General features: G+C 58.0%; 1 protein-coding gene across 5 annotated transcripts; it reads left to right on the top strand.

Annotated features, from left to right (window-relative positions):
- Positions 1-1,414: 1,414 nt before the first annotated feature.
- On the top strand, positions 1,415-27,892 carry SLC6A12 (solute carrier family 6 member 12). Of its 5 annotated transcripts, XM_070048303.2 has the most exons (17): positions 1,415-1,533; positions 1,921-2,004; positions 3,495-3,571; positions 5,610-5,866; positions 13,175-13,309; positions 15,057-15,197; positions 15,877-15,964; positions 17,030-17,162; positions 18,284-18,418; positions 20,104-20,207; positions 20,741-20,865; positions 21,116-21,228; positions 21,622-21,759; positions 22,319-22,421; positions 23,285-23,385; positions 23,676-23,846; positions 27,380-27,882. In XM_070048303.2, exons 4-17 carry the CDS (start codon positions 5,653-5,655, stop codon positions 27,521-27,523), a joined length of 1,845 nt encoding a protein of 614 aa, XP_069904404.2. In that variant the 5' UTR covers positions 1,415-1,533; positions 1,921-2,004; positions 3,495-3,571; positions 5,610-5,652; the 3' UTR covers positions 27,524-27,882.
- Positions 27,893-27,895: the final 3 nt, after the last annotated feature.

Genomic DNA, 27,895 nt, shown 5'->3' with positions numbered 1-27,895 from the left:
TTACTCCAAAGCCACATACATTAAATGCTAGCGGTTGAAACAAAGAGTTGTGCTACGAGACGGGGCAATACGGCGGCGTGGAGCACGGGTGGATGTGTGCATCCAGGTTCACAGCCCAGCTGTGTCACTGACTGGTGCATGGCCTTGGCACAGACCACCTAGCTCCTCAGCATCCGTCATTTTGTCTGTCAAACAGGGCTGCCACCTGCTGTGTCTCAAGGCTCCATGGGGACAAGCGAGGTTGACCGCGAGGTGCCTGGCCTGAGTCAGACGCCCAGGACGCAGGGACTGGCTGCTGAGCGTGGTGAGGAGAACACTCAAGGGGTCCAGCAGTTCTTACTGCAGCAAGATGGTGGATTCCTGTCACCGTGTTTCATTTCAACTCTGGACAGTCCAGGGTGACAGAGACATCCCAGGACTCCTACCTTTTGCAAAGAGGGGGGGTCTCTGGCATCTGAGGCCTTCAGCTTTCCAATTGGGGGTGGCCTTGAACAAGGGAGGGCTCTAGCTTAAGATGATGAGACCAAGGCCAGAGGCGCTCAGATAAAAGCCTGGGAGGGGTGGGCAGGCTTTTCCGGGTATAACAGCCAACTCTGCTCTCTGGGAAGACAGAGACGCCCGCATCAGCTGGGAAAAGAGGGAGCCTTTGGAGAGAGCCTGGTGTTGGGTTCCGAAGCAGCTGCACCCCGGCGGTCCCCTGGAGTTGGGTGGCCCCCTGCGGTGTGTCCGCCATCTGCACTGGCAGGGGTGCGCTTGCTTGCTCGGCCTCGTGGAGCCGGGGTGGCCACCGCCTCAGGCGGCAGCGCACCCCGGCGTGGCTTCCAACTGAATCTCTCTTGCCCCGCGCCCCAAGGCGAGGCGCCGAGTCGGGGTGCCCGATGGAAAACTACAGCCGGAGGCGCTCGCTCCCCAGCCCGCCCCCGCCGGGGAGCGCCGGCACCCAGAGAGGAAGCTCGCGCGAAGGGAAATTTCCCCTCCTCTCCGCGGCGTCCTTTCCCGCCACAGCACCTGGCCGCAAAAGCATCGTCCTTGTTCTGAGCAGGGCCCCCGGTCGGCGAGCCTGCCTCAGTGTTGCCCGGCCCCGCCACCCCATGATCTCAGCGCCGCCCCCCCCCCCCGCCCCCGCCTGCTTCTGGAGGAATCCCCGGCCCGGGCCACCGGCCACCGAGTACCCTCCCCGCCCCCAGCCACTGTGACCTCCCGAGCAGCCTCTTGCTCCCGCTTTAAAACCCCCACAGTATCCCGGCCAACCAGGTCCTGTGATTCACCTTGGACAGATGGGGAAACTGAGGCTCCCCCAGTGAACCCCCAGGGGGCGTGGCTGCCACCCTGGGCTAGGAACTTGCCCTAACCATGCCAAGGAGAAGGGCGGTGGTTGGGAAATTCTGGAGCCGCACGGGTAGCACCCAGAGCAGGTACTTGGTGGAAAACTCCAGAGTCTGATTCACCCTCCTCCCTGCTCTGGCCTGGCGGCCAGCCCCTCCCGCAGCTCAGTGTCCAGCTGGGACTTGGTGGCTGCATCCTCCCGCTCGGGTAAGAGGGGCCGCATCTTGCTGGGGTCCTCCCTGGGAGGGGGCTCGCCGGCCAGGGACAAGGGATGAGAAAGAGGGCAGGTGGGGCTGGGATGTGGGTCCCTGAGCCCCTTTCCCTTGCCCGAGGGAACACCGGTCTGGATGGGTGGGAGGAGCCCGGGGCGGCACGGGGACTTGGCTTCCTGAGGTCGGTGTTGTAATCTTGGTTCACAAACTTTTGGCCTCAGTCCGTTCTGTTGCTTGTGGTGTTTCTGTGTCTTCACTTCCCAGTGCATTCACACACACACACACACACACACACACACTCTGGAGTCCCAGATCAGCTGGGATGAGATTCCACACGGGGAGGAGCAGGAGGGGTGAAGGTGGAGGACGGCTTCCCTTTCAGCTCCCGGAAGCCACTTTCCTGGGATTCGCCGGAGACCTGATGCACGGGGCTCCGCTGACCGCCGGAGCCTGACTTGGGACGGAGGTGAGCAGGGAACCAGGGGCCAGCTCAGGTTGGACCATCCTGGGGGGGTGGGGGGGCACGGGGGTGAGGGCTGGGAGAAAAGCTCTGGTGGAAGTGGGGCGCCCCATAGCTCCCCTGCCTGGTCGGGGCTGAGGCCGTGTGGCGAGAAAGGCCACTGTTGCAGTGAGTGGCAGAGGCGGGTGACGGCTGGTGTCCAGCAAGGTGGGAAGCGAGAGGGGGTGGAGAAGCCGGGGTGGTGCTGAAGGCACAGGTCTGCAGTCGGCTACCGAAGGTGCACCTCCTGCCCTCCCCTCGGGGCCTGGCTGGAACCAGTGTCTCCCAGAAGAAGGAAGCAGCCTGGGCCTTGGGTGGGGGAGGCACAGGCCAGCAGGTGCCTCAGGAGGGCCGTGAGGGGGAGGCGTGGACCGCCCACGGGGCGTGAGGGAGCGCAGGGGCAGGCAGGCTTTGGTGCCGTGCACACAGGTATGTGTGTGCAAAGGGACGTGACGGGAATGGCACTGCGTGTGGAGGGGACTGGGTGTTGGTATGTGGGTGTGGGCCACTCTGGGGAGGGAAGGAGACTGCGCTGGAGCACCTGCACGTGGGGAGCAACCCCTGCACGCCCCTCTGCTAGCCCCCCACCAGGCTTCTGTCCACCCCCCACCCCCGGCTCCTGAAAACTGAGCTGACTTTGCACTCGCTCATTTGGGAAGACTAGACCAGTAGGTCTTTGCTTCTGGAAGGCACTGACGTATGGTGAGGGTCATCCTCTGTCCCCCAGTCCCCGCCTTGGGTTAGCAAAGCAAGCGGGAAACCTGGGGACAAGGTGCTGGGGTGGACCCTGGGGAAGGGGAGCCCCAGAAGTTGTCTTGACAGTGGATGACTCCGTTGTGACGAGATTCCTCGCAGCCGGCCACCGTGGCGGTGGTGCGCGCCATCCTTACCTCCACACGGCTCGTTTCGGTGTCCAGCGTCCCTAGCACATTTCTTCCTTGAGTCTGGCTCCAGTCACTCTTGCTGCGAGGGAAGTCGGTTTCCCTTGAGCCCCCATGGCTCGGGGCCAGCTTTCCCAGTCGTCTGCTCTTGCTTCCTTCTGCCCTTCCGGGTTTTCATCGTTACCAAGGAGTTATGCCCCTCCCATTTAACTTTTTTAGTTTACTTTACAAAAAGATGTCAGTGTCAGTTTGTCACCGTGTGTTTTGTCCTCTGCTTCTCCCTCTCTGATACAGCCTGAGCCCTGTGTCCCTGCTCTGGCTCTCCTCAGCTTTCTCTCCACTTCCTCTCCGCTGCAATGGGGTCCCCCCTCACCCCCATGCCTCAGCTCTGCAGACAGGGGCTGGACTATTCCTCTCCTGTCATCATCATTATCATCATCATCATGGGGAACCCTGTGCTCCGTTCTTGCCCTGGGTCGAGCTCCCCTGTGGCTTGACAACACTAGAATTTCTTTTTGACCCCATTCCTCTCTCCCTCGGATAACCCTATTGAGCGGGAGTCATTTTTTTTTCCAGGGACAAGTGAAGCTCAGAGCAGCTGTGCTTTGCCTGAGGTCACACTGCAAGACCCAGCTCCGCCCCTTTTTGTCTTGGTAAGTGTATTCACCATTCACACACAGTTTTATTGAGCGCTGCTGGGTGCCAGGTGTTGTTCCTTTAGTCTCTCTGAGCTTCGTGTGCTCAAGCATAAAGTGGAGCTAAAGGCAGTACCTACCACAAAGACTGTGCCTTCTATCTCAGCATATGAAGAAATGTGTGTTCTACAATTATTTATTATTACTGTGAACTTTGAGTTAGGTCTGGTCTAGAACTTGAGTTTCCTGTCTGGTGCTCTATCACCCATGTTCATTCATTTGCTTGCCAATGATTCTGGGGTCACTGCTCTGGGTGCCCCAGTCCTGATTCTGTAGCAACATCCATGTTGGGGTTCAGGTGTCTCCAGCTTCTCCCCTGAGCCCAAACCTCTCGCTGGGTCTCCAACCCTGGAGCTGTCTTTCTTCCTCTCCATCTCCCTCCTCCCTTAGATCAGAGGTTCAAGGCCTTTGCTCTCCACTGGGTGACTTTCTCCTGGTCTTCCCTCCTAGCCTGAGCTGGCATGAGAAGCCCCAAGTAGGTCCCCATACTGGAATTCCACCCGGACACACTTTCCCCCTTCCTGGGGTAACCTGAGCACTCCAAGTCACCTTCAAAAATTTCCATCACCCTCAAGGGCTCCCGCCCACGCCTCTCTAATTGACTGGGGCTTGGGCTGTTGCCTGGGTTGAAAGGACCAACAAATAAACACAGACGCTTCCTTCATACAGGGAATCCTTGTGTTTCTCGGAGCCCCTGGTAGGCTTGGTCACTTTGATTCCCCCCCCAGCGGCCCCCGGAAGTGAGGGCGGTGCCTTGGGGAGACTTCCTCCACAGCCAGGGCACCCCTCCTGCAAGTCCCTGGACACCAAGGCAGAGGTGGCCTCAAGCTGTTTGTCCATGGGGGAGGGGGGAAGGCAAATACCATCCAACGTGACAGGGCTGCACTGTCGCCTGGCAACTGACAAACACATGGTAGGGGGGACAGAGTGAAACTCCGTGACCCGTGTCGTTTTTCTGGAGGTCCAGGGAGCTTTGAGCCCTTTAGGAGGGCAAAGGCAAGGCCAAGGGCAGTGACCTGTCCTGGTGTGCATGCCCTACTTTTGTGGGGCCCTGTCATTTGGTCATCGCAGGTGGGAGTGGTAGTGTCATGTTTTCTCAGGACAGAGGTGGCCGAGAGCAGAGGAGCCAGGGTTCCCTCGAAGACCTGTGCCTGGCCCTGGGGCCAAGCCTGGTGCTCCTGTGGCCTTGTGCAGAGGCCCCACCTTCTCCTCCCCGCCCAATCAGATGCGAGAGCTCCCAGGCTGCCCTGTTTACCCTGAGTCTGTCGATTGCCCAGCACAGGGGTGAGCACACAGCTGGCCAGCAGCGTGCTGTGCTGTGCAGTCACCTCGGCCACCCCAACAGCCTTCGATCCCCTTGACCTGGAGGCCACAGGTCCCCTGGAGTGGTGTTTGGCTGTGAAGGTCAAAGGGGACTTGAAGTAAGGGCTCCACCCTGGCTTTTTCATCCCAGTTGTGCTCTTCATCAACTGGCGGCCTGGATTTTTCCATCTGAAAAGTCAGCAGCGGCTTGTGATGTCGCTGGCCCACATCAGAGCACCACTTTGAGACCTGGGTGCTCCGCATCTCATCCGGCTCCCTGCTAATGGGCCTGGGGAGGCAGCAGAAGACGGCCCAAGTGCTGGGGCCCCTGCACCCACGTGGGAGACGCAGGTGGACTTCCAGGCTCCTTGGCTTCAGCTTGGTCCAACCCTAGCAGTCACATGGGGAGTGAACCAGCCAATGGAAGATTCTCTGTCTGTCTCTGTCGCTCCCTTTCTCTCTCTGGCTGTGCCTTTCAAATAAATAAATAAATACATAAATCCACCTTCCAAAAATATCGGCTGAGACCGGCTCCCTGTTTGCTGTGGGAGTCAGGGGAGCTGAGTGCAACTTGAGGTGTGAGTAGTATGGAGACTCTGGGGAGACACACCAGGTCACAGCCGCGGAGGTTACGGCGGGGACAGGAGGGCCGGGCGCGTGTCGCGGTCACAGCTCACCCCTCTCCTCCCCCCAGGCTCTGCCCCTCCCCGCGGGGCTTCCCAGTCCATCCCGGGGCCATGGACACAAAGCTGGCAGTCCACGAGGATGCGCCTCCCCTGGTCTCCTGGGTCCCCGAGGAGGGCGAGAAACTGGAGCAGGAAGGCGAGGACCAGGCGAAGGATCGGGGCCAATGGACCAACAAGATGGAGTTTGTGCTGTCAGTGGCCGGGGAGATCATTGGGTTGGGCAATGTCTGGAGGTTTCCTTATCTCTGCTACAAAAATGGAGGTGGTGAGTTCACTTGGAGGTAGGCGTGGTGGCTGGGCCCCTCCTGCCCGGGCAGCGCAGTGGAGCGGGAGGGGGCAGGCGCTGGAGTTGGAGGCAGGCCCGGCTCCACCCCCAGCCTCAGGGCCGCTCTGTGAAGCGGGGATGTTGGCAAACAGGGCTGTGCCGAAGTTTGAATGAGGCAACGGGCAGGGCCAGTTTCATTTTGAAAGCATGCATTTACTTAATTTGAGGGACAGAAAGAAAACCAGAGACAGAGAGCGAGATAGCAAGCACCACCGTCCACTGGTTCGCTCCCCAAGTACCCACGACCACAAGGGCAGGGCCAGGCTGCTAGCCAGGCGCCTGGAACTCAGTCTGGGTCTCCCACGTGAGTGCCAGAGCCTCAGCTACCAAAGCCGTCGTCTGTTGCCTCCCAGGGGTTGCGTTAGCAAGAACCTGGAGTCAGGAGCAGAGCTGGGCCTGAAGCCAGCGCTCTGATATTAGCTGTAGGCTTCCCAGGTGGCCTCTTGATCTCTGCTATGCTAAAACACCCAGCCCAGAATCTGAGCTTCTGATAAGCTGGTTCTTTAAGAGAGACAGAGGGAGAGAGAGAGAGAGAGAGAGAGAGAGAAAGAGAGAGATCTTCCGTCCTCTGGTTCACCCCCCAAATGTATACAAATGTGAGGTCATAGAATCGATTCATTCAACTAATATCACTTCAGGCCTACTGTGTGCCAGACACTATTGCAGAGACGCACACAATGCACTCCGGCCGCTGTGTTCTGATGGAGGGGCAGATTTCAAATGAGTGACACATGTGGCAGGTCAGATGTGGCGAGTGGAGCAGAGGAAAGCAGGGGAGGTGGGTGATCAGGAAGGCGATACGTGAGCCGGGACCTGGGGGAGGTGAAGGAGCGAGTCTCTCAACAGCCAGAACAGCGAGTGCAAAGGTCCTGGGGTGAGGGTACAGCTGGCCTGCTTGCAGAGGCCAAGTGGCTGGAGTGGAAAGGCAGGAGTGCTGTCAGGGGCAGGCAGGGAGCACAGCTGGTGCCTGTGCCCTGCGTGGGATGGCAGCCGTGAAGAACTGTTATCTGAGAAATGATGTCTGCAGACTGAAGAAACATACTTTTTTGTTTTAAAAGATTCATTTTATTTATTTGTAAGGCAGAGTTACGGGGGGGGGGGGGAGGAGAGAGGAGAGAGAGAGATCTTCCATCCTCTGGTTCACTCCCCAAATAGCTGAAACAGCCAAGGCTGGGCCAGGCCAAAGCCAGGAGTCAGGAGCTTCTCCCAGGTCTCCCATGTTGGTACAAGGGCTCAAGTACTTGGGCCACCCCCTGCTGCTTTCCCAGGCTCATTGGCAGGGAACCGGATCAGAAGTGGAGCAGCTGGGACTTGAACCGATACCCATATGAGATGCTAGTATCAAAGGTGGCAGCTTAACCCATTATGCCACAATGCTGGCCTCAAGAAACATATTTTTATTATTATTGTTTGGCAATGGTAGCAAAAATGAGCAGAGTCAGGGTGTGGAGGGGTCAGATAATAATTATTATCATTATTTATTTGACAGGTAGAGTTATAGACAGAGAGAGAGACAGAGAGAAAGGTCTTCCTTCCTTTGGCTCACCCCCCAAATGGCCACTACAGCTGGAACTGCGCCGATCTGAAGCCAGGAGCCAGGTGCTTCCTCCTGGTCTCCCATGTGGGTGCAGGGCCCAAGCACTTGGGCCATCCTCCACTGCCCTCCCGGGCTACAGCAGAGAGCTGGAGTGGAAGAGGAGCAACCGGGACTAAAACCCAGTGCCCATATGGGATGCCGGCACCGCAGGCAGAGGATTAACCAAGTGAGCCACGGTGCTGGCCCCTATTATCATTATTTTTAAATTAAAATTTTTAAGTTATATAAGGTGAACAAATTTCGTGTATTTCATATATACAGTTGTTATTAATTTTTTAAATATTTATTTATTTATTTGAAAGGTAGAGTTACAGAGAGGCAGGGGCAGAGAGAAGGGGGGAGAGAGAGAGAGGGAGAAAGAGATCCTTCATCTGCAGGTTCATCCCACAAATAGCCACCAATGCCAGGAGTTTCTTCTGGGTCTTAGAGTTATAGACAGTGAGAGAGTGAGACAGAGAGAAAGGTCTTCCTTCCGTTGGGTTATTCCCCAAATGGCCGCTATGGCCGGCACTGCACCGATCCGAAGCTAGGAGCCAGGTGTTTCTTCCTGGTCTCCCATGTGGGTGCAGGGCCCAAGCACTTGAGCCATCCTTCACTGCCCTCCCGGGCCACAGCAGAGAGCTGGACTGGAAGAGGAGCAACCTGGACTAAAACCCATATGGGATGCCGGCGCTGCAGGCAGAGGATTAACCAAGTGAGCCACAGCACCGGCCCCTCTTTGGGTCTTCCACAAGGGTGCAGGGTCCCGAGCACCTGAACCATTCTCTGCTGCTTTCCCAGGTGCGTTAGTAGGGATCTAGATTGGAAATGGAACAGCTGGGACTTGAACCAGCATCCAAATGCGATGCTGGAGCTGCAGGTGGTAACTTTACTCACTATGCCACAGTGCCAGCCTGTTATTATTTTTTATGTGTGAAATTCAATGGATTTTCGTATATTCACCAAATTGGGCAACTATCACCACAATCAATTTTTTTTTTTACTTTTTTTTTTTTTTTTTTTGACAGGCAGAGTGGACAGTGAGAGAGAGAGAGACAGAGAAAGGTCTTCCTTTTGCCATTGGTTCACCCTCCAATGGCCGCCGTGGCCGAAGCACCGCGCTGATCTGATGGCAGGAGCCAGGTACTTCTCCTGGTCTCCCATGGGGTGCAGGGCCCAAGTACTCGGGCCATCCTGCACTGCACTCCCTGGCCACAGCAGAGAGCTGGCCTGGAAGAGGGGCAACCGGGACAGAATCCGGCACCCCAACCGGGACTAGAACCCGGTGTGCCGGCGCCGCAAGGCGGAGGATTAGCCTAGTGAGCCGCGGCGCCGGCCACAATCAATTTTAAAACATTTCCATTCAGTATCCATCAGCCGTCATTCCCTAATCTCCGCCCACCCTCAGCGCCAGGCCTTGGCATCCACCAAGCTGCCGCCTGTCTCTGGATCAACCCATTTGGAATATTTCATATAGGCAGGATTGCTCAGTATGTCGTTCTCTGCGACGGAACAGATTTGTATTTGCCTTCGGGGAGATGATTTTTATTCTTCTGGTGGAAAGGAAGATGATAACTATTAGAAACACTCCCATTTGGAAATAAACACTGTTTAGAAAATCCTTCACCAGGGGCCAGCGTTGTGGCGTAGCGGGTAAAACCACCGACTGCAGTGCCGGCATCCCATAGGGGCACCTGTTCGAGTCCCGGCTGTTCCACTTCTAATCCAGCTCCCTGCTAATGTGCCTGGGAAAGCAGTAGAAGATGGCCCAAGTCCTTGGGCCCCTGCACCCGCATGGGGGACTCAGAAGAAGCTCCTGACTCCTGGCTTCGGATCGACCCAGCTCTGGCCATTGCATCCATCTGGGGAGTGAACCAGCGGATAGAAGACCTCTCTCTTGGCCTTTGCCTCTCTGTTACTTTGCCTTCCAAATAATCATCTTTATGTTGTGGTTCATCCACAAGCTGCCAGCCTCAGTGAGTACAAAGACATGGGAATGAGGTTGCTCGGTGGGCCAGGGCCGTGGTGCCGTGGCTGTACGCAGGAGACCAGTACAACATGGACATTAGGGAGGCAATCAGAGGGGGCCAGGCTGGGAATGTGGGTCCATCGCAAGCCACAGTTTCCTGGACCTACAGGCTATTGGAGCCAGGGCAGGCGCTAGCCCTCATGCTGCAGAGCAGGACCTGCCCAGCACCACGGTGGTGGAGGACGGCAGGGGCTCCTGGCACCCAGGCTGCCTGGGCCCCACCACCCTGCATGCAGCCCACTGCTCCACCTGAATGGGGCCTCGGGCTCCAGCAGTGTCCACCCTGCCTCTGCCCTGCCAGTGGTTTCTTGTTGTAAAGAAAAAAAAAACGAGTAATGGATTTGAGATACAGAGGGGGCGTTCCAACTTGATGGTTCCCTCTCCAAGTGCCTGCGGTGGTCCGCAGCTGGGCAGAAGCCAGGTCCTGACATGGGTGGCAGGAACCAGATGACGCCTAGAGATCGTATTAGCAGCAAACTGGAAGCAGGATCTGGAGTCAGGAACCAAACCTTTAAAAGAAATCCTCTGTGTGACTGACAGTATGGAGCACCTACAAACGCCGTGCAAATGGCCCTGCTCCTGTACTGCTGAGGGGGCGAGGACGTGTGCGGCACAGAGGCAGTGGCTGGCGGACTGTTCTCTACCTGTGATGGGCTGAACAGGCAGAGGCAGAGCCGTGGACACGGAGGCCGACTGTGCTGCCATCCGGGGTCTTTCATTTGTCTTTAACGCAAGAGGGCTGAAGCAGTCTGGGATTCCAGTCTGGGGTTGTTGGTCTTTGGTGATCTAGGAAGGCAGAAAAGCGAGGAGATGAGTTTCCCAACAGCCTGGGAAGAGACTGAAGAGGGACCAGGACATCACAGATGAACCCAAGGGCCCTGTTTTGTGGTGATAGGGTTCCTCTTAAGCTAATCATACACCCTGATGAGCAGCTAAATACAGTCTTTATTAAAACATGCAGGGAAATTGTTTGTTAATAAGCACAGTTCTATAGAGAAAAATCGTTCACAAGAGACAAAAGAAAAAAGCAGTTATATGGTCGTTGGTCTCAGTAGGTCTTTGACAGAGAGGGGCTGCTAAGGCAGGCCAGCTGCAGGAAGTGGTTCAAGCCGCTAGACAAGAGCCCGTCCTGAGATCCTTTGTTGGCGCGGAGACTCTGGTGTGACTTAGAGCCGAGGGGGTGGGGGAGGCTTTACACTTGGCACAAGTGCCAATCACAGTGCCTGCATAGACCCCCGTGTCCACAGCCTGGCCATGCACTGAGGCCACTGTGGACGAGGCTGGAGCCCAAAGCATGGGTTCTGGTAGGTTCAAAGGACGAGGGGGCTTTGGGGGTGGGCACCCCTGCCCCGATCTGGAACCCCCCGAGGGCCCGGGCCTGCTGCTGCCGGGTCAGGGTGGCCCTGGACTGAGGTCAGCCCGTCTTGTGTGGGACACAGTTCACATGCCAGGGGGTAGGACAGAAGCTGGTGGGGAGGGGTCCGTGGGCCTCGTGCCCCTGCCCCCCAGACTTCCTGTGATGGGCCCTGTGGGGGAGGCCCTTCTCCTGGGCACTGTCCAGACGAGGCAGGGCCTTCCAGGCAGTGTTTGCCAACGCTGCAGTCTTGCCCAGGTGGGAAAGGCAGACGTGGGGTTCGAAGGAGCTCCAGGACTCTGCGGAGGGCTCCTGGCTGTGGTGCCTCCCGGGGCTCCAGAAGACACAGGCCCTTGTCCTTTTCTTGCACAGAGGCCAGTGCAGAGTACAGAGGGGGACAAGCGTTTTGAAGGGCAATTTGGAAATGTGCGTCAGTGACCTTAAAACTGTGCATTCCCCGAAGGCGGCAGCCAGCGCTCCACTAATGCATGCGCGGCCGGAGCTGCTGTGGGGCCAGAGCGCAGGAACAGCACTGGGCCTGGCGCGGGTGACCTCGCGGGGCACGAATGCTGCAGGCTTCCCCTGAGGTGAGGTCCCTGGAAAAGGACAGTCACGCCAGCAGAGAGGAGAGCCGGGGCTGCTCACGTGTAACGCGTGCAGAGTCGCAGTTCGCATGGTGGCAGTGTTCTGGGGGTGGGTGACAGTGCCGGCTGAGCAAAACTGAGAACCCACGTAATGCCAGCGAACTCTACACTTCCAGATGGTTGTAGTGGCCTGCCCCCAAATGTACACAGCCCCTGCCTCAGCAAGTCCTCTACTGGAAATGTGTGCTAAGGAGTAAGCTAGCCAGACCACCAAGATGTGGGCGCTGGTCTCACGCGGCAGGGTTCCTCATGAAGCCACCAGAATGTCCAGTGACAAGGGACTTAAGGATAGATGCATATGGTGGAATATTACACACTCTGGAAAATGATGATATAGGTATATATGTATTGCTATAAAGAAGTTCACAATATAAATGTTAAAAAGATTATTTATTTATTTGAAAGGCAGAGCTACAGAGAAAGAAGGAGACAGAATGAGAGTGAGAGCGAGATCTTCCATTTGCTGATTCACTCATGGTTGCAAATGGCCGAGAATGGATCAGGCCGAAGCAAGGAGCCCTGAACTCCATCTGAGTCTCCCACGTGAATGGCAGGGGCCCAAGCACTTGGGCCGTCCTCTGCTGCTTCCTCAGGCACATTAGCCAGGGCTCAAACTCGTGCTCCGCTATGGGATGCTGGCCGCACAGGTGGCGGCTTAGCCCACCGTGCCCCAGCCCTGGCCCTGCAGTGTAAACTGTAAATGGTTATCAAATAACGCAGGAGTAGGAGACATACGTGCTTAGAAGGGGTCTGGAAGGACATAGCAGGCTTCTCTCCCTCTGGACTTCCTACCTGTTCCACAAAGTAAGAGGGTCACCTTCAGGGGCGTAAGGTTGGGTTTAGGAGCAGAGGCTCGGGACCAGACCAAGGGGGTTGTGCCAGAGTTTCCTCATGTGTGCTTCTGTTTTTGCCAATCTTTAAACTGGCCTCAGTTTTCTCATCTGTAAGATGGGGGTCCCATGGTCCCTACCCCGTGGGAGGCTGCTCTGGGGGGATGCTGAAGCTGGTGACTGTCAGTACCTGCTCATTGCCAAGGCTGCTCTGTGGCGAGCAGCGAGGCGCTCACCCGCGGCTGGATTTCTGGGCGAAGCGCGCGCCTGGATGGCCGCGCTCAGAGCCGCCTTCCCACTCTGCCCTCGGATAATCTGCCTGGTGGCTCTCAGCCTGGCCTGCCTTCGGCACCTGTAGGTCAGCGCCTTCTCGGCCGGGAGCCCGGTGAGGGAGAGGAAACCCTCTCGAAATTATTAGAGAGGAAACCATGCTTCCAAGGTCTGTGTGTTGGTTTGTGGTCCTCTAACATGTCATAAATTTGATAATTTCACAAACATTACGAGTTCTACAGAACACAGGTGTGGCTTCTGGAAATAATACATAGATTATACCCACAAAGCTCACCATGAAAAGAAACGGTGCATGTGCTGGGGACCGACTCTTTAATTTCCACTCTGACCTTCAAAGCTCTTTCCCGTCCCATGAAGGGCTCAGGCCACAAAGCTGCCACCCTTACCTGCCTGACACCTCTAGCTGATGTGGGCCTGTGGGAGGTACAGGAAGTTGAGGGGTGGGGGTGCTGGAGGGTAGCTCTCTGGGTGGGCTGGGAGGGGAGGAGCAAGGGTTGGTTCAGCCCCTGCCCTCTCTTTTGCAGGAGCCTTCTTCGTCCCCTACTTTATCTTCTTCTTCAGCTGTGGCATCCCGGTGTTCTTCCTGGAGGTGGCGCTGGGTCAGTACACGAGCCAGGGGAGTGTCACAGCCTGGAAGAAGATCTGCCCTCTCTTCCAGGGTGAGTGGCCTTCCTCTTCGTGGGGCTGTCGACCCGCCTTGCTGACCTGTTCACCCTCCTACTCATGCACCCACTCTCATCCTGGGCCAAATGCATAATCAGGCCTGGTGGCGCCAGCTCTATCAAATCTTGGAGGAAGCAAGAAAAAAAATCATAGAAAATTGCAGGTAGCAAATCAGGTGCAGGGCTTTGGCGGGGGCCCCTGCAAGGGAGGGCCCATGAACTTCGTGTTCAGTAACCTCACAGGGAATGCATTTCTGGGTATGTGGCCTGGTCCCGGCAGGCCTCCAAAGTTTGCAGGGTCTTCAAGAAAGCCATGCAGAACGCTCATGCTGAGAAAACCGTGCATGGATTTTAGACACAAACTTGAATTCTGTCTCTCCCTGAGTGCTGAGAAGCGTCCCTGTGCACTAGTGACGATCATGATGGGGGGCGCTCTGGTATCTCTCGAGCCCTACTGTGTGTCAGGGCCCGGTGAGCACTGAGCATGCGCCTCCTGTCAATCCTCCAAAAACCCCAGCGACCCCTGATCTGAAGATAAGGCAAACGAGGTCACTCAGCCCACCCCTGAGCGGGAGGCTGCTCCTCCGCCCTCCTGCTGGACTGTGCCGGAGACAGCCCCGGCTTCTGCCTCCTTGGATCACATGGGATGTGTGAGCAGGCTGGGGTGCCTTCCCCTCTCTTTAGTTGACTGGACTGATCCCCTGGGGCCCAGTGGGAAGCATTTCCTTGTGCGTTTGAGGTGGTGAGCAGACCCCTGCCCTCATGCCAGTCCCTGTAGGCGCCTAGGGACTAGGCTATCCGGGGACTCCTGTCCCCTGGGCAAGGGGCCTAACCAGCGGGCTGGATGGTGGTGAGCAGGTGGCACTCACGTGGGTTCTTTCGAGCCAAGGCCAGTTTGGTGCTGGAACAGCCTGAAGCTTGGCTCACCCCAGGTGCTGCGCATGTCGGCCAGGAGTCTGCTGGGGACCTGTGAGTGTCAGCACCCTGCGCCCCGCGCCCAGTCCCCAAGTCTGGGGCGTTCTCCGGCGAGGGCTTGTTCTCCAACGTCCATTGGCCTCCATTAAACAGCTGGGAAGCTTCCCAGGATGGTGGGGGCGGGATGGGCTCTCACTAGGATCCTGTCCCACAGGATGACAGCTGCCACTTTTTGACTGTGACATGATTCCACTTTGCAGAACACGTGTGCCCCAGGAGACCGTGTGTCCCCGCCAACCCTGAGAGTCCGCGCTGGTGTCAGAGGTGGTGTGGGGCGCTGCTCAGACCCCGGAGCCCCAGGCCTGGGGGTTTCTGCCTCATCCTCTCTGCCTTGTGTTCTGGCTCTTATGCTGAGACTGGGTGCCCTGCATCCCTCCTGCTTAGCCCTGTATTCTGCCTGTCTCCTTTATTTTACAAGCAACACATGATTGTAATAGGACAAGTAATAGAAAAAATACTTGACAAAGTGTGCTGAAATCCCAAGACCTAGCAAACCGCTTGTGGAGTTTTGGGTGAAGACTCTGCTGGAGTTTGCGCATGTGCATTCAAGGATGTGTCACCAAAGAAGAACGTGTAGGGAGCTGTTCTGTCACCTCTCTCGCTTCGAACAAGTGTGCTGAAAATGGCTTTTCACGTCTATACAGTAATCCTGCTAGTTTGCTCTGTGGAGCCCCCAGAACCCTCGTAGCCTGTGGTTTCTCTGTGCTTGTTATTTTTGGCTAATGTGACTCCTCTGATTTGTCTTCTTGCTACCACCTAACCCTGGAAGGCATCGGGCTGGCATCCGTGGTCATTGAGTCCTATTTGAACGTCTACTACATCATCATCCTCGCCTGGGCTCTCTTCTACCTGTTCAGCTCCTTCACCTCTGAGCTGCCCTGGACCACCTGCACCAACTCCTGGAACACAGGTAAGCCGCCCCCCTCCAGGCTGGGCCGTGCTGGCTGGTGATGGCCCGATAGCGACAGAGGACGTGGCAGAACTGGCCTGAAAGCCAAGCCAGGTGGGCTCCGTGCCAGTTCTGTTGGCTGTTCCTTGTGTGGGTTGGCCGCTAGGTGAGCCCACTAGGATTGCGGGAATGTAGTGGGACTGTAGCGTCCAATGGCAAGGGGTTATCACCACTCATGCATTTAACAAATGTTCACTGGGCACCTACTATGTGCCAGGTCTGCTGCTGAACGCGAGTCACGTGGTCCCAGCCGATGGGAGCTCGTAGTGCAGTGGTAGAAACACATGTGTGAACCAGCCACAACTTACCCTGGGTGAAATTCACAGTGCAGCAGTTGTAGCCAAGGGGGGGGGGGGAGGCTCCCTGTGCAGCCTGCAGAGGAGGAGTCTCCCACGTCCGTTTCATGCCGAGCACAGGGCCAAGTGAGGCGCATGGGGCTGTGAAGTCTGGGTTGGGCCTGGAGTTGGCCGGGCTCTCTGGGAATTAGAGTAGCTGTGTGGGGGAGTGCGGGGGTGGGAGAGGAGATCCGGTCCAGGACACCCAGGGACAGGGAGGGTGGGGACCACCAGGCTGCAGGGCCAGGGGGCCGCTCTCCCTGTCTTGTCCCTCACTGGTCTACCCCCTGCCTTGTCCTCTACAGAGTACTGCCAGCACGCTCTGAACCACTCGGGAGCCGGCATAGGGAGCTCCACTGAGAACTTCACCTCACCCGTCATGGAGTTCTGGGAGTACGTGTGGGCCGGGGGCCCCAAGCAGGGGGGCTTTGGGTGGCTGAGCCGTGCAGTCTGAATGTCCAGGGTTCAAGGTTAAGGTTGGCTGTGCAACACTTTGTAGCACTTGCTCCCTTCCCACTCGTCCCCCGACCCCACCCACCACGCAGCGGTGAGGGGCACTCGGGCACCCACCACCCTTGTCCACCCACCCCAAACCCACGCACGCCCACTAGACTTGTGCTTGCACTTCCTAATCATGTTCTCATGTCCGTCCATGCCCTCACATCCACCCTCACCCGTACACTCACACCACACAAGGGTACCCCAAAACTTCATGGAAAATGGAATTAACACATAAGTTTATTTTGGTGCAGAAAATTTTGAAAAAACTGATGTGTGTATAGTCTTTTTTCATAACAAGCCTTTTCTACGAACTCTTTTGAAGACCCCTTGTATGCACACTATTCAAAATTTTTTTCACCAAAACTTTTATAACTAAAAATTTTGTATTTATTTAAGTTATCTGGAAGGCGGACAGAGGTCTCTCATCTGCTGGTTCGGTCTGCAAATGCCCAGGAGACAGGAACTCCACTGGGGTCTCTCCTTTGGGTGCACTTACCCAACACTTGAGCCATCACCGTTGCCTCCCAGGGTCTATATTTAGCAGGAAGCTGGAATCAGGAGCAGAGCCAGGGCTTGAATCCAGGCCCTCCAAAATAGGGTGCAGGAGTCCCAAGTGGTGTCTTACCTGCTGCCCACTTCCATACTTTCCCTAAATGGTGTTTCCCACACGTCCTTTGAGGTCCCCGGTACGCTCCTTCATGCCTCCCTCTCCACCCTCACCTCTGTCTTTGTCTCTGGACAGCAGAGGGATCTGGTGAGTTAGAAAGCCAGGATTCCTGTGGGGCAGCCAAGAGCATGCAGACGTGGTGGGAACGGGGCTGTGAGGAAGGAGCGGGGTGGGGTGGGGAAGAGCTGCGACTGGAGCTCGGAGGGGCAGCCAAGGGTCGGGAGGCTAGAAGACAAGGCGGGTTGTGCCCGTCGCCTCGCCCCAGTGCTCAACTCTGCCCCATCCGTCAGGAGACGGGTGCTGGGCATCACGGCGGGCATCCATGACCTGGGCGCCCTGCGCTGGGAGCTGGCCCTGTGCCTCCTGCTCGCCTGGATCGTCTGCTACTTCTGCATCTGGAAGGGCGTCAAGTACACGGGCAAGGTGAGGAGCGCTGGCCCCTGGGGAGCTCTCTGGGATTGCCTGGGGGGAGTGCCCCTGCAAAGGTGGGGAAAGGTGTAGTGAGAACCGGAAGGCCGGGCTTGGCTCCATACAATGGAAGACTGTGGGTTTCCATAAGGCTTTGAGAGACCTGTTTGCATGAGTGATACTCAAAGCAAAACAGGAAATACGGACGTCCTGGTGCTGGAGTGCGCCATCAGGGTGACCTGCTAATGCTGTGGACTTCTGCCGCGCTGCTTCTGGTTTCTGTCGTACGCAGGACCTTGCCTGTGTGTCTGTGGACTAGCTTAAAGCATCTAACAGCGCACGAAGGCCGTTTGCGGGACAAAGCAGCAAACAGAACTGTCTTTGACATGGCGAATTTCCCATCAGAGCGCAACGTTCGAGCCAGGAGGGAACACTGGTGGGCTTGTTAGGGAAGCCTCAGGTGGCAGAGTGTTTCCCACCCTCGCCTTGTGCTTTATTAAAAGCCAGGACTGAACAGAGCCCTGGATTCTCTGATTAACCCGGGCCTGTGGATTGTTGCAATCATAGCAGTCACAGTCATGATAAAAGTGGCCATTGTGGTAATAATAGCAGAGAAAGGTGGCCACCTGGGGCCAGGAGCCGGCTCGCCTGGGGCAGAGTGAAAACACCCTTTGTGTGTGTGTGCACACGCCAGCTCGCCAGCTCGGGACCTGGGCTGTCAGGCGGCCGTTGCTGTCCCAGCCATAAGCCTGGAAAAGTACAGTCTAAATTTCCCAGCGAATTCTTGAACAAGTCTGATCCCTCCCCCTGGTGAGGGGCAGGCCCACCCTTGCCAGGGTAGAGTGGGCCCGGGGGATGTCGGGGGAGCTGCCAGGGTCGGGGATTAAGGGAGACCAGATTCTGGGTTTTAAACAGTCCGTGAAAGGCTATCGCCTGGAGATGGGCACCCCTCCTGCCCCCCTCTGCGCCCCCGTCCCTGCTGACGTCTATCTCACACCCTGCTGGGATGTGCAGAGGCAGAGGTGGAAAGTCCCCAGTGCCCACCCCCCGGCGGCCCCGAGGGAGCTCAGTGCAGCTGGTGCTGCCTGGGCCGGGGGTCCCCACAAGCAGTGACCTTGGCTCCCCCCTCCCCCCAGGTTGTTTATTTCACAGCCACGTTTCCCTACCTGATGCTGGTCATCCTGCTGATCCGCGGCGTGACGCTTCCTGGAGCCTACCAGGGCATCGTCTATTACTTGAAGCCGGATTTGCTGCGCCTCAAGGACCCCCAGGTGGCGCCCCCACCCCACCCCCAGGCCTCATCTTCCCAGGGCTGTCACTGTGCTTTCAGGGGTTCTAAAGTACCTGATGCCCACTGCAGAAAACCAGGGAACGTGCGAGAGGACGCTAAGGAAAAGGAGCTAAAAATCTCATGTAATCCCACCACTGGGACATAGTCTCTGTTGGCGTTTAGTATATTTCCATCCAAATTGTCTTTCTAGGCGATGTGTATCATGTGTGTGTGTTTATCTGAGAAGTAGAGAGGGAGATGGATAAAAGACAGATATATAGTCTTTTTTTTCCTAAAAGATTTTATTTATTTATTTATTTGAGAGCCAGAGTTATAGACGCAGAAAGGGAGTGATAGAGAGAGAGAGAGAGAGAGAGAGAGAGGGAGAGGTCTTCTGACTGCTGCTTCACTCCCCAAATGGCTGCAACAGCCAGAACTGGACCAATCTGAAACCAGGAGCCAGGAGTTTCCTCCAGGTCTCTCACGTGGGTGCAGGGGCCCAAGCACTTGGGTCTCTTCCACTGCTTTCCCAGGCCATAGCAGGGAGCAGGATAGGAAGAGGAGCAGCCGGGATGTGAACCGGAGCCCATATGGGATGCCGGCGCCGCCACAGGCAGAGGCTTAGCCCACTATGCCACAGCACCAGCCCCTGGTAGATATCCCTTCTGCTTGTTGCCTGCAGTGTCTGGGACTGGACCGGGCTGGGGCTGAATCTGGGAGCCAGGAACTGAATCCAAGTCTCCCACTCAATTACTTGAGCCATCGCTGCTGCCCCCCAGGGTCTGCATCAGCAGGAGGCGGGAGTCGGGAGCAGGGGGTGGTGTTGAGCTCATGTGCTCTGATAAGGGATGGGCATCTATTTTTTTTTTTTTTAAAGATTGACTTACTGATTTGAGAGAGTTACAGAGAGACAGAGGCAGAGGCCGAGAGAGATTGTCCATCCGTTGATTTACTCCCCAAATGGCTGCAATGGCTGGGGCTGGGCTGGGCCAAAGCAGGGAGCCAGCAGTTTCTTCCAGGTCTCCCGTGTGGGTGGCAGAGGTCCAAACACTTGGGCCATCCTCCACTGCTTCCCCAGCTGCATTAACAGAGAGCTGGATTGAAAGTGGAGCAGCTGGGACTCCAACTGGTGCCCAAATGGAGGATGCTGGTGTTGAGGACTGTGGCTTAACCTGCCACGCCACAGTGCTGGCCTCTAATTATCTTTTACTGAGAATTGGGTTGACCGCCTCCCACATTTATGGGACTGTTTGCATCTCCTCCAGGACTCCTTGGAACACACATTTTTTTTTTGTCCCCCTGCTCACATCTTGATGTCTTTCTTTGTGTTTTCATGAAGTGGCCTCTGTGCCCCAGGTGACGGTGGCCTCCAGTGCCCTCGGTAGACAGGTACTAGCTGAGCGCGAGCAAGCGGCTCTCAGCTGTGCCCTGCTCCCCGGGGCACACCCGTGGTGTGCAGACTCGCCGGAGGCATTCAGGGGGCACCAGTGTTGGGGGGGTTACCAGTTGCAAATGTTCCCTGCCTGGGGGAGGGTCGCTATGGGAACAGGGACGGCCCCACTCATGAGAGGGAAGCCGAGTGTGACGCTCACGGTGGGGTGACAGCTGAGCGTCCCTGGTCTCCCTGGTCAGGTCCTGGGGCCCCCTCCCGCTCTCCATCGACAACATTCTTGGGGTCTCCTGTAGGTGTGGATGGACGCGGGCACCCAGATCTTCTTCTCCTTCGCCATCTGCCAGGGCTGCCTGACGGCCCTGGGCAGCTACAACAAGTACCACAACAACTGCTACCGGTGAGCGCCGGCTGTGCTGGGGGCCCCGGGCCTCCCTGGGAGCTGAGGGCAGGGCCCCTGAAAGGCAGAGTAATAGAAAAAGAGAGAGAGGGGTGTGCTAGTTCACTCCCCATAAGGCCATAATGGCTGGGGCAGGACCAGGCCAAAACCAGGAGCCTGGAACTCCCTCTAGAATCTTCACGTGGGTGGCAGGTGCCCAAGCACTTGGGCCATCTTCCACTGCGTTCCTAGGCCATTAGCAGGGAGCTGGCCGGGATGGGAACAGGTGCTCACTGGGGATGCTGGTGTCACCGGGGGCAGCTGCACCTGCTGTGCCACAGCTCCGCCCAGGCAGGGAGGCCCGAGCCCTGTCGGGCTGACACTAGGTTCACTCCCCAGACTGAAGTTCTTTCTTGCACCCTTTTCTCGCTCGCCTGTCCCCCTTCCCCTCCTGGTGCCTGGGCTCTGGGCTGGGTCTTCCCCCACTCCCCCCTCCCTTCACTCCCTGTCCTCCTCACCCCCCTCCTTCCTCCTCCTTGTCTGCACCCCCCCAGGGACTCCATCGCCCTCTGCTTCCTGAACAGCGCCACCAGCTTCGTGGCTGGGTTCGTCGTCTTCTCGGTCCTGGGCTTCATGTCCCAGGAGCAGGGGGTGCCCATTTCCGAGGTGGCCGAGTCAGGTGGGTGCTGTGCTGTGTGGGGCCTGCCGGGAGCGGGAGGCGGAGCGCCCGGAGCCCTGGGCAGTTCCAAGAACTGGGGCAGGGCGCGTGGACGGGGGTGGCCCAAGGCTGCCCCGTGGGCGGGTGCACGGAAGGAACAGAGCAGTGGACGGAAGCCCTCTGCCCGCGCATGCGTGTGTGGGGACCCGCACGCACACGGTGCCTGGGAGAGGCCCCGAGCCCACCCTACTGTGCTGTGTGTGCCCGGCAGGTCCTGGCCTGGCCTTCATCGCGTTCCCCAAGGCCGTGACCATGATGCCCTTGTCCCAGCTGTGGTCCTGCCTGTTCTTCATCATGCTCATATTCCTCGGGCTGGACAGTCAGGTGCGGCCCCCCAGCTCCGCCCTGCCTCCGTGACCCCTTCCCGGCCTCTGCCTGGCCTGGCAGCTGGGACCGCCTCCCGCACACCCCTTCCCCTGCCCACGAATCGGAGGTCCCCTCTGGTGCCCAGGGCTTTTGCTTGGGGTGGGTTGGGTGGCGCGGGCCCTGGGCCCCTCCTCTGAGAAGAGGCCGGGTGCTGTTGCCCCATGCTGCTCCAGCTGCCCAGCCCCACAGCCCGCTGGCCTTGGGGACAGATCGTTCCCCTGCAGCCCTCTCTGATGGGACACTTTGTGGCCCACGGCCCTCCCATCCTGCACCCCAGGGCACCAGGGTGAGTGAAGGGAGGAGGGGCAGGTGCGTGCCCCTCTCATCTGGCCCGCCCCTCCTGGCCCACAGTTTGTCTGCATGGAGTGCCTGGTGACAGCCTCCGTGGACATGTTCCCCAGGCAGCTGCGCAAGAGCGGGCGGCGTGAGCTCCTCATCCTGGCCATCGCAGTTGTGTGCTACCTGATAGGGCTCCTGCTGGTCACCGAGGTGAGTGGGCTGGCAGCTGCACACGGAGGCACACTCTCTGCTGGGTGGGGGTGGTGACCTCGGCCCTTCCTCCCTCCCTGTGACCATTCAGAATCTCTTCACTTGGATCTCCTTTGGTTGAAGTGACAAACCAAGCGCAAGGTGGCTTAAGCAGGAGGGGAATCGATTGGGTTGAGTAACAGATAAGTCTAGAGATATGGGTTTCAGGCATGGCTGGATCCAGCAGCTCAGACGCCATTGGCAGGAAGGCCCCTGTCTTCCTGTAAGTTTGTGGCCAGGCAGGGTTCCCTCCTGTGAGATGAGGTGGCTCCTGCAGCGTCGGGCTCGTCTTTCCAACCGCAGACGGAAGAGAGGGCCTTCTCCCGAGTGCAGCTTGGAGCAGGGAACGGGACACCCCGAACTAAAAGAGGCAGAGGAAGGTGCTGCCAGCTTCCAGAAGGTGGGGTGCTGGGCACATAAGGCAACGTCCGTCCAGCACGGCCGGGCAGGGTGGCGCCCCAAGCAGGTGTCTGTGGCCTGGCCGAGGGCCCGAGGTGTCAGCTCCGCGCCCTGTCCGCAGGGCGGGATGTACATCTTCCAGCTGTTCGATTACTACGCTTGCAGTGGCATATGCTTGCTCTTCCTCTCCGTGTTCGAGGTGGTCTCCATCAGCTGGGTGTACGGTGAGTGGGGAGGGGCGTCCGGGGGCGGGTGGAGAGCCCCCGGGGCCTGGCGGAGGGTGGGGCTGCTCTCTGTGCGTCCTGGTGTGACAGTAGCTGCCTCACACCTGGGACACGGGGCAGGCCAGGGCAGGCAGCGCCTGGGAGGGTGACAGCTGACGTCCTTGACTGTCGTGCCTGAGAACCGCGAGGCGGAGAAGCTTGGATGTGCTGGGCTGGTGCTGTGGCCACACACACACACACACACACACACACGAGCGCGCGCGCCATCTGCACAGCCTCCCTCCACAGGGAAGGGGAGGCTCGGGCAGGTTGGGTCTCCTGCCGCAGCCAGTAGGGGCGGGAGCTGTCACCGACCATACCCCCTGGGCTCCACTGCTCCAGGTCCTGTTCTTTTGCTAGCCCAAGCCTTCCTCCCCAGTGCCTTTCTCTCTCCTTGGAGCTGTCTCTTACCTTCTCCCCCCACCAACACCCCACATGGTTGATAAACCTCCATGTGTTCCCCCCGCCCAGCAGCGGCTGCTTTCTAACCTTGGGTTCCTGAGGGTGGGGTCCGCTGTGAGTGTGGGGTTGGGGTGCTGACCCTCCTGGCAGTGGCTCCTCCCTTCTGACCGGCCTGGCTCTGCCTACAGCCTGGGCACACGTGGAGAGGGCAAGCAAAGGCAAGGTGAGCCGGGCCTCCCTGGGGAACCCAGGTGGAACTCCCTGGCTCTCTGAATCGGGGCTGCTGCCTCACGGGTCCCCAGGGCCTGGGGGGTTTCCCCTGGCCGGTTTACTGCTTCCACTTGAACCACACCTTCATGGCTGGGGCAGAAGGGGACGCAGAGCTCTGGGGTCTCACAATCTCCCCTCCCCGCACCTGTCAGGGGCGGATCGTTTCTATGACAACATCCAGGACATGATTGGCTACCGGCCCTGGCCCCTGGTGAAGATCTCCTGGCTGTTTCTGACCCCTGGACTTTGCCTGGTATGTGCCCACCCAGCTGCCACCTGCTGCCGCTGCCCTGGACTTGTGGGGATGCGTGGGGTGGGGGCGCGGCTGACTTCCGGGGCTGGTCCACTCCCCCGCAGCCGGTGTTTCGTCACTGCCACCGTCTGTTGCAGTTCCTGCTCCCCTCCTTTCGCTGCCCCATGTCCCAGCTCTCCATCTCTGTGTGCCCCAGTGCCGGTGGGAGTGCGTGGGGGCCCCTGGTGTCCTCCGTGCGGGGCTCCTGCGGCACCCGTGGCCTCTGACCCGCTGGGCACCCCTCTCCCCAGGCCACTTTCCTCTTCTCCTTGAGCAAGTACAGCCCTCTCCGATACAACAACGTCTACGTGTATCCCGCCTGGGGCTACTGCGTCGGCTGGTTCTTGGCGTTCTCCTCCATGGCCTGCGTCCCACTCTGCATCGTCATCGCCCTCCTGAAGGCCCAGGGTTCCTTCACGAAGGTAGGTGGCCAGGGATTGACCCCCGAGAGGTGGGCCCGGGGAGCCCACGCACACTCGTAGTGTGGGGCAGCTCTTTTGCCACTTGGACTCTTAAAGATTTTTGAAGACTGGTCCAATGGCTTCATTTTCAGATTTTTTATAAAAAGTTCTCCCTGCCGGCGCCGCGGCTCACTAGGCTAATCCTCCACCTAGCGGCGCCGGCACACCGGGTTCTAGTCCCGGTTGGGGCGCCGGATTCTGTCCCGGTTGCCCCTCTTCCAGGCCAGCTCTCTGCTGTGGCCAGGGAGTGCAGTGGAGGATGGCCCAGGTGCTTGGGCCCTGCACCCCATGGGAGACCAGGAAAAGCACCTGGCTCCTGGCTCCTGCCATCGGATCAGCGCAGTGCGCTGGCCGCAGCGCGCCGGCTGCGGCGGCCATTGGAGGGTGAACCAACGGCAAAAAGGAAGACCTTTCTCTCTGTCTCTCTCTCTCTCACTGTCCACTCTTCCTGTAAAAAAAAAAAAAAAAAAAAAAAAAGTTCTCCCTGTTGCAAGCTTGTCTCTTTGGGGGAAAAAAAATGCAGGTATTTATTTGAAAAGGAGAGAAAGAGAGCGCGAGTGAGCTCCCCCTACCATCTGCCGGTTCACTCTCCATATGTCTGTAAAAGCCAGGGCTGAGCCAGGCTGAACCTGGGAGATGAGGACTCAAACCCAGGTCTCCCGTGTGGGTGGCAGGGTCTGCTGCCTCCAGGCAGTGCGTTAGAGGGAAGCTGGAGCTGGGAGTGGAGCGAGGACGCGAACCCGGTGCTGGTGCCCCGAGCGGCAGCCTCACTGCTACACCCGGTGCCCACCCACCACGGCTCTCACGGGTCCTGGGTTGCTGGCCCTGCGCTGGCCTCCGGCGGGTCGCCTGGCGGGCAGACCCAGGGCTGACTGCCGAAGGGCTGAGCGGAAATGAAGTCAGCAGCAGGCACGTGAGGGCGTCCGGACGTGGAAGCCTGTAAGCACAGAGTTGTCGCTCTTGGAGAGGGGACCACCAGTTAGCACAACGCACGCCACACAGATTCCTCCTGCTGAGAGCCCCTGGAGGGAGCAGAGCCTGTGACCCAAAGACAGCGCCTCTGCAGAGATCTCTCTGGCCTACGAGTAAGAGAAAGCGCAGGCCACAGCAGTACAAGCCGGAGACCTATTTATTTGCTGCTATCAAGATCAGAGAGGGCCGGTGCCGCAGCTCACTAGGCTAATCCTCTGCCTTGCGGCGCCGGCACACCGGGTTTTAGTCCCGGTTGGGGCGCCGGATTCTGTCCCGGTTGCCCCTCTTCCAGGCCAGCTCTCTGCTGTGGCCAGGGAGTGCAGTGGAGGATGGCCCAAGTGCTTGGGCCCTGCACCCCACAGGAGACCAGGATAAGTACCTGGCTCCTGCCATCAGATCAGCGCGGTGTGCCAGCTGTAGCGCGCCAGCCGCAGTGGCCATTGGAGGGTGAACCAACGGCAAAGGAAGACCTTTGTCTCTGTCTCTCTCTCTCTCACTGTCCACTTGTCCACTCTGCCTGTCAAAAAAAAAAAAAAAAAAGATCAGAGAGGCTGCTGGCATCGGGTGTGGCTGCCTAACGAGGCCGTTAGGGCCCAAACTCTTCCTATATTTCTGTGCCTCCATCTGCTGTCTTTTCAACATTGTGCTTATCTTCCTCATGGTTGCAGCAAGGCTGCCATGATCCTTGTCAACACATCTGCACTTAAGAAGGGAGGAGGAGTGGCCAGCGCTGGGGCATTGGGGCCAGTGCTGTGGCATAGTGGGTAAAGCAGCTGCCTGTGATGCCGGCATCCCATATGGGCGCCGGTTCGAGCCCTGGCTGCTCCATTCCCAATGCAGCTCTCTGCTATGGCCTGGGAAAGCAGTAGAAGATGGCCCATGTCGGCCGGCGCCGTGGCTCAATAGGCTAATCCTCCACCTTGCGGCGCCGGCACACCGGGTTCTAGTCCCGGTTGGGGCGCCGGATTCTGTCCCGGTTGCCCCTCTTCCAGGCCAGCTCTCTGCTATGGCCAGGGAGTGCAGTGGAGGATGGCCCAGGTGCTTGGGCCCTGCACCCCATGGGAGACCAGGAAAAGCACCTGGCTCCTGGCTCCTGCCAGGATCAGCGCGGTGCGCCGGCTGCAGCGGCGGCCATTGGAGGGTGAACCAACGGCAAAGGAAGACCTTTCTCTCTCTGTCTCTCTCTCTCACTGTCCACTCTGCCTGTCAAAAAAAAAAAAAAAAAAAAAAAAAAAGAAGATGGCCCATGTCTTGGGCCCCTGCACCTGCATGGGAGACCCGGAAGAAGCTCCTGGCTCCCTGGCCATCACAGCCATCTGGGGAGTGAACCAGCAGATGGAAGACCTCTCTCTCTCTCTGCCTCTGCCTCTCTGTAACTCTGCCTTTCAAGCAAATAAATAAAATCTAATAAAAAAAAAAAAAAGAAGGGAGGAGGAGATGGTACCAATGACAACAATAGCAATGGAGATGGTACTGCTAATAATGAGAAAAACCAGTAGACACTAACGTAGCACAGGATGGTTGGTCCTGATGCTATAAAAAACAGGTTATCTATTTATCACTGACTCTGGGCCAGGCACTGTTCTATGCGGTGTGTTCTATTATACTTTTTAAAGTAAAGATTTATTTATTTATTTGAAAGGCAGAGTTACAGAGAGGGAGAGACAGAGACAGAGAGATCATGCATCCACTGGCTCACTCCCCGGATGGCCACAACAGTCAGGGCTGGACCAGGCTGACGCAGGAGCCTGAAACTCCATCCGGGTGTCCCATGTGGGTGTAGGGGCTTCCACTCTACTTTTCCAGGTGCATTAGCAGGGAGCCAGATCAGAAGTGGAGCAGCTGGGGCTTGAACTGGCGTTCTTGGGATGCCAGGTCAGCTCAACCAGCTGCAGCACCATGCTGGCCCCTAATATGCTCTTTTTAAGATGAGGAAATGGAGGGCCGGCGCCGCTGCTCACTAGGCTAATCCTTGTGGCGCCGGCACACCAGGTTCTAGTCCCGGTTGGGGCGCCGGATTCTGTCCTGGTTGCCCCTCTTCCAGGCCAGCCCTCTGTTGTGGCCAGGGAGTGCAGTGGAGGGTGGCCCAAGTCCTTGGGCCCTGCACCCCATGGGAGACCAGGATAAGTACCTGGCTCCTGGCTTCGGATCAGCGCGGTGCGCCGGCCGCAGTGCACGGGCCGCGGTGGCCATTGGAGGGTGAACCAACGGCAAAGGAAGACCTTTATCTCTGTCTCTCTCTCTCACTGTCCACTCTGCCTGTCAAAAAAAAAAAAAAAAAAAAAAAAAAAAGAAAAGAAAAGAAATGGAGAGGAATACATGAACAGAGGGTTAAGTGGGATGCCTCAGGTTGCACAGGCACCCCGACAGTCCACGTTCTTAATCACCATGTCATGCCTCTCCTCTTCAAATCCTTGTTCGCTTATCTACTTGCGTTGTCTTGAGCTGCCCTGTGTGCCCGGCTCTGGCTGGGCCCAGGGGCTGCATATCTGAGGCTCCATCTTGGCGTCTTCTCTCCACAGCGCCTCCGACAGCTCATCACCCCCGACCCGAGCCTGCCACAGCCCACGCAGCAGCTGCGTCTGGACAGCGGCCCTGGCCAGGACCGCAGGCCGTCCCCAGCGAAAGAGGGACTCGTCACCGTGGAGAAGGAGACTCACTTGTAGGACGTGGCCAGAGGCCGGGTGGTCCCTGGACCAGGAACTTAGGTCAGGGCCACCCTGCGCCCCTGGAGACAGCCGCTGCCTCCGTTTCCCCAGCACAGCTTCTCAGACAAGCTCTGGGGCGCCCCCTGCAGATGGCCGCTTGTAGACCTCGAGGTCCTTCCTGACGGTCCAGGCAGTCCCACCGGCCATCCTGCTTGTAACCCACCGCCCTGACTGCACGGATGAGAAACCGAGGACCCAAGAGACACAGTGACGTTTTCAGAGTCAGGGACAGGACCGTGCCCCGGCCCCCTGTGCTGAAGCGGGTGGCACTGCTGTCACACCCTCCTGCCTTAGCTAACAAATGTGTGTGGATCTCCTGCCACTGCCTGC

The sequence above is a fragment of the Oryctolagus cuniculus genome, chromosome 9 (genome assembly GCF_051225735.1).
Source record: "Oryctolagus cuniculus isolate XC-2025 breed Fujian yellow rabbit chromosome 9, ASM5122573v1, whole genome shotgun sequence".
NCBI classification, from domain to species: domain Eukaryota; kingdom Metazoa; phylum Chordata; class Mammalia; order Lagomorpha; family Leporidae; genus Oryctolagus; species Oryctolagus cuniculus.
Note: the sequence above shows the minus strand (reverse complement) of the source record. Positions and strands in the feature narration are given on the sequence as shown.

What these genes read in the sequence shown, in the direction of transcription:
- SLC6A12 (XM_070048303.2), top strand. Translation starts at nt 5,653, where the DNA reads ATGGACACAAAGCTGGCAGTCCACGAGGATGCGCCTCCCCTGGTCTCC. An exon ending in TGACCCCTGGACTTTGCCTG is followed by an intron (nt 23,386 to 23,675) that starts GTATGTGCCCAC and finishes CCCTCTCCCCAG; the next exon opens with GCCACTTTCCTCTTCTCCTT. An exon ending in CCCAGGGTTCCTTCACGAAG is followed by an intron (nt 23,847 to 27,379) that starts GTAGGTGGCCAG and finishes TTCTCTCCACAG; the next exon opens with CGCCTCCGACAGCTCATCAC.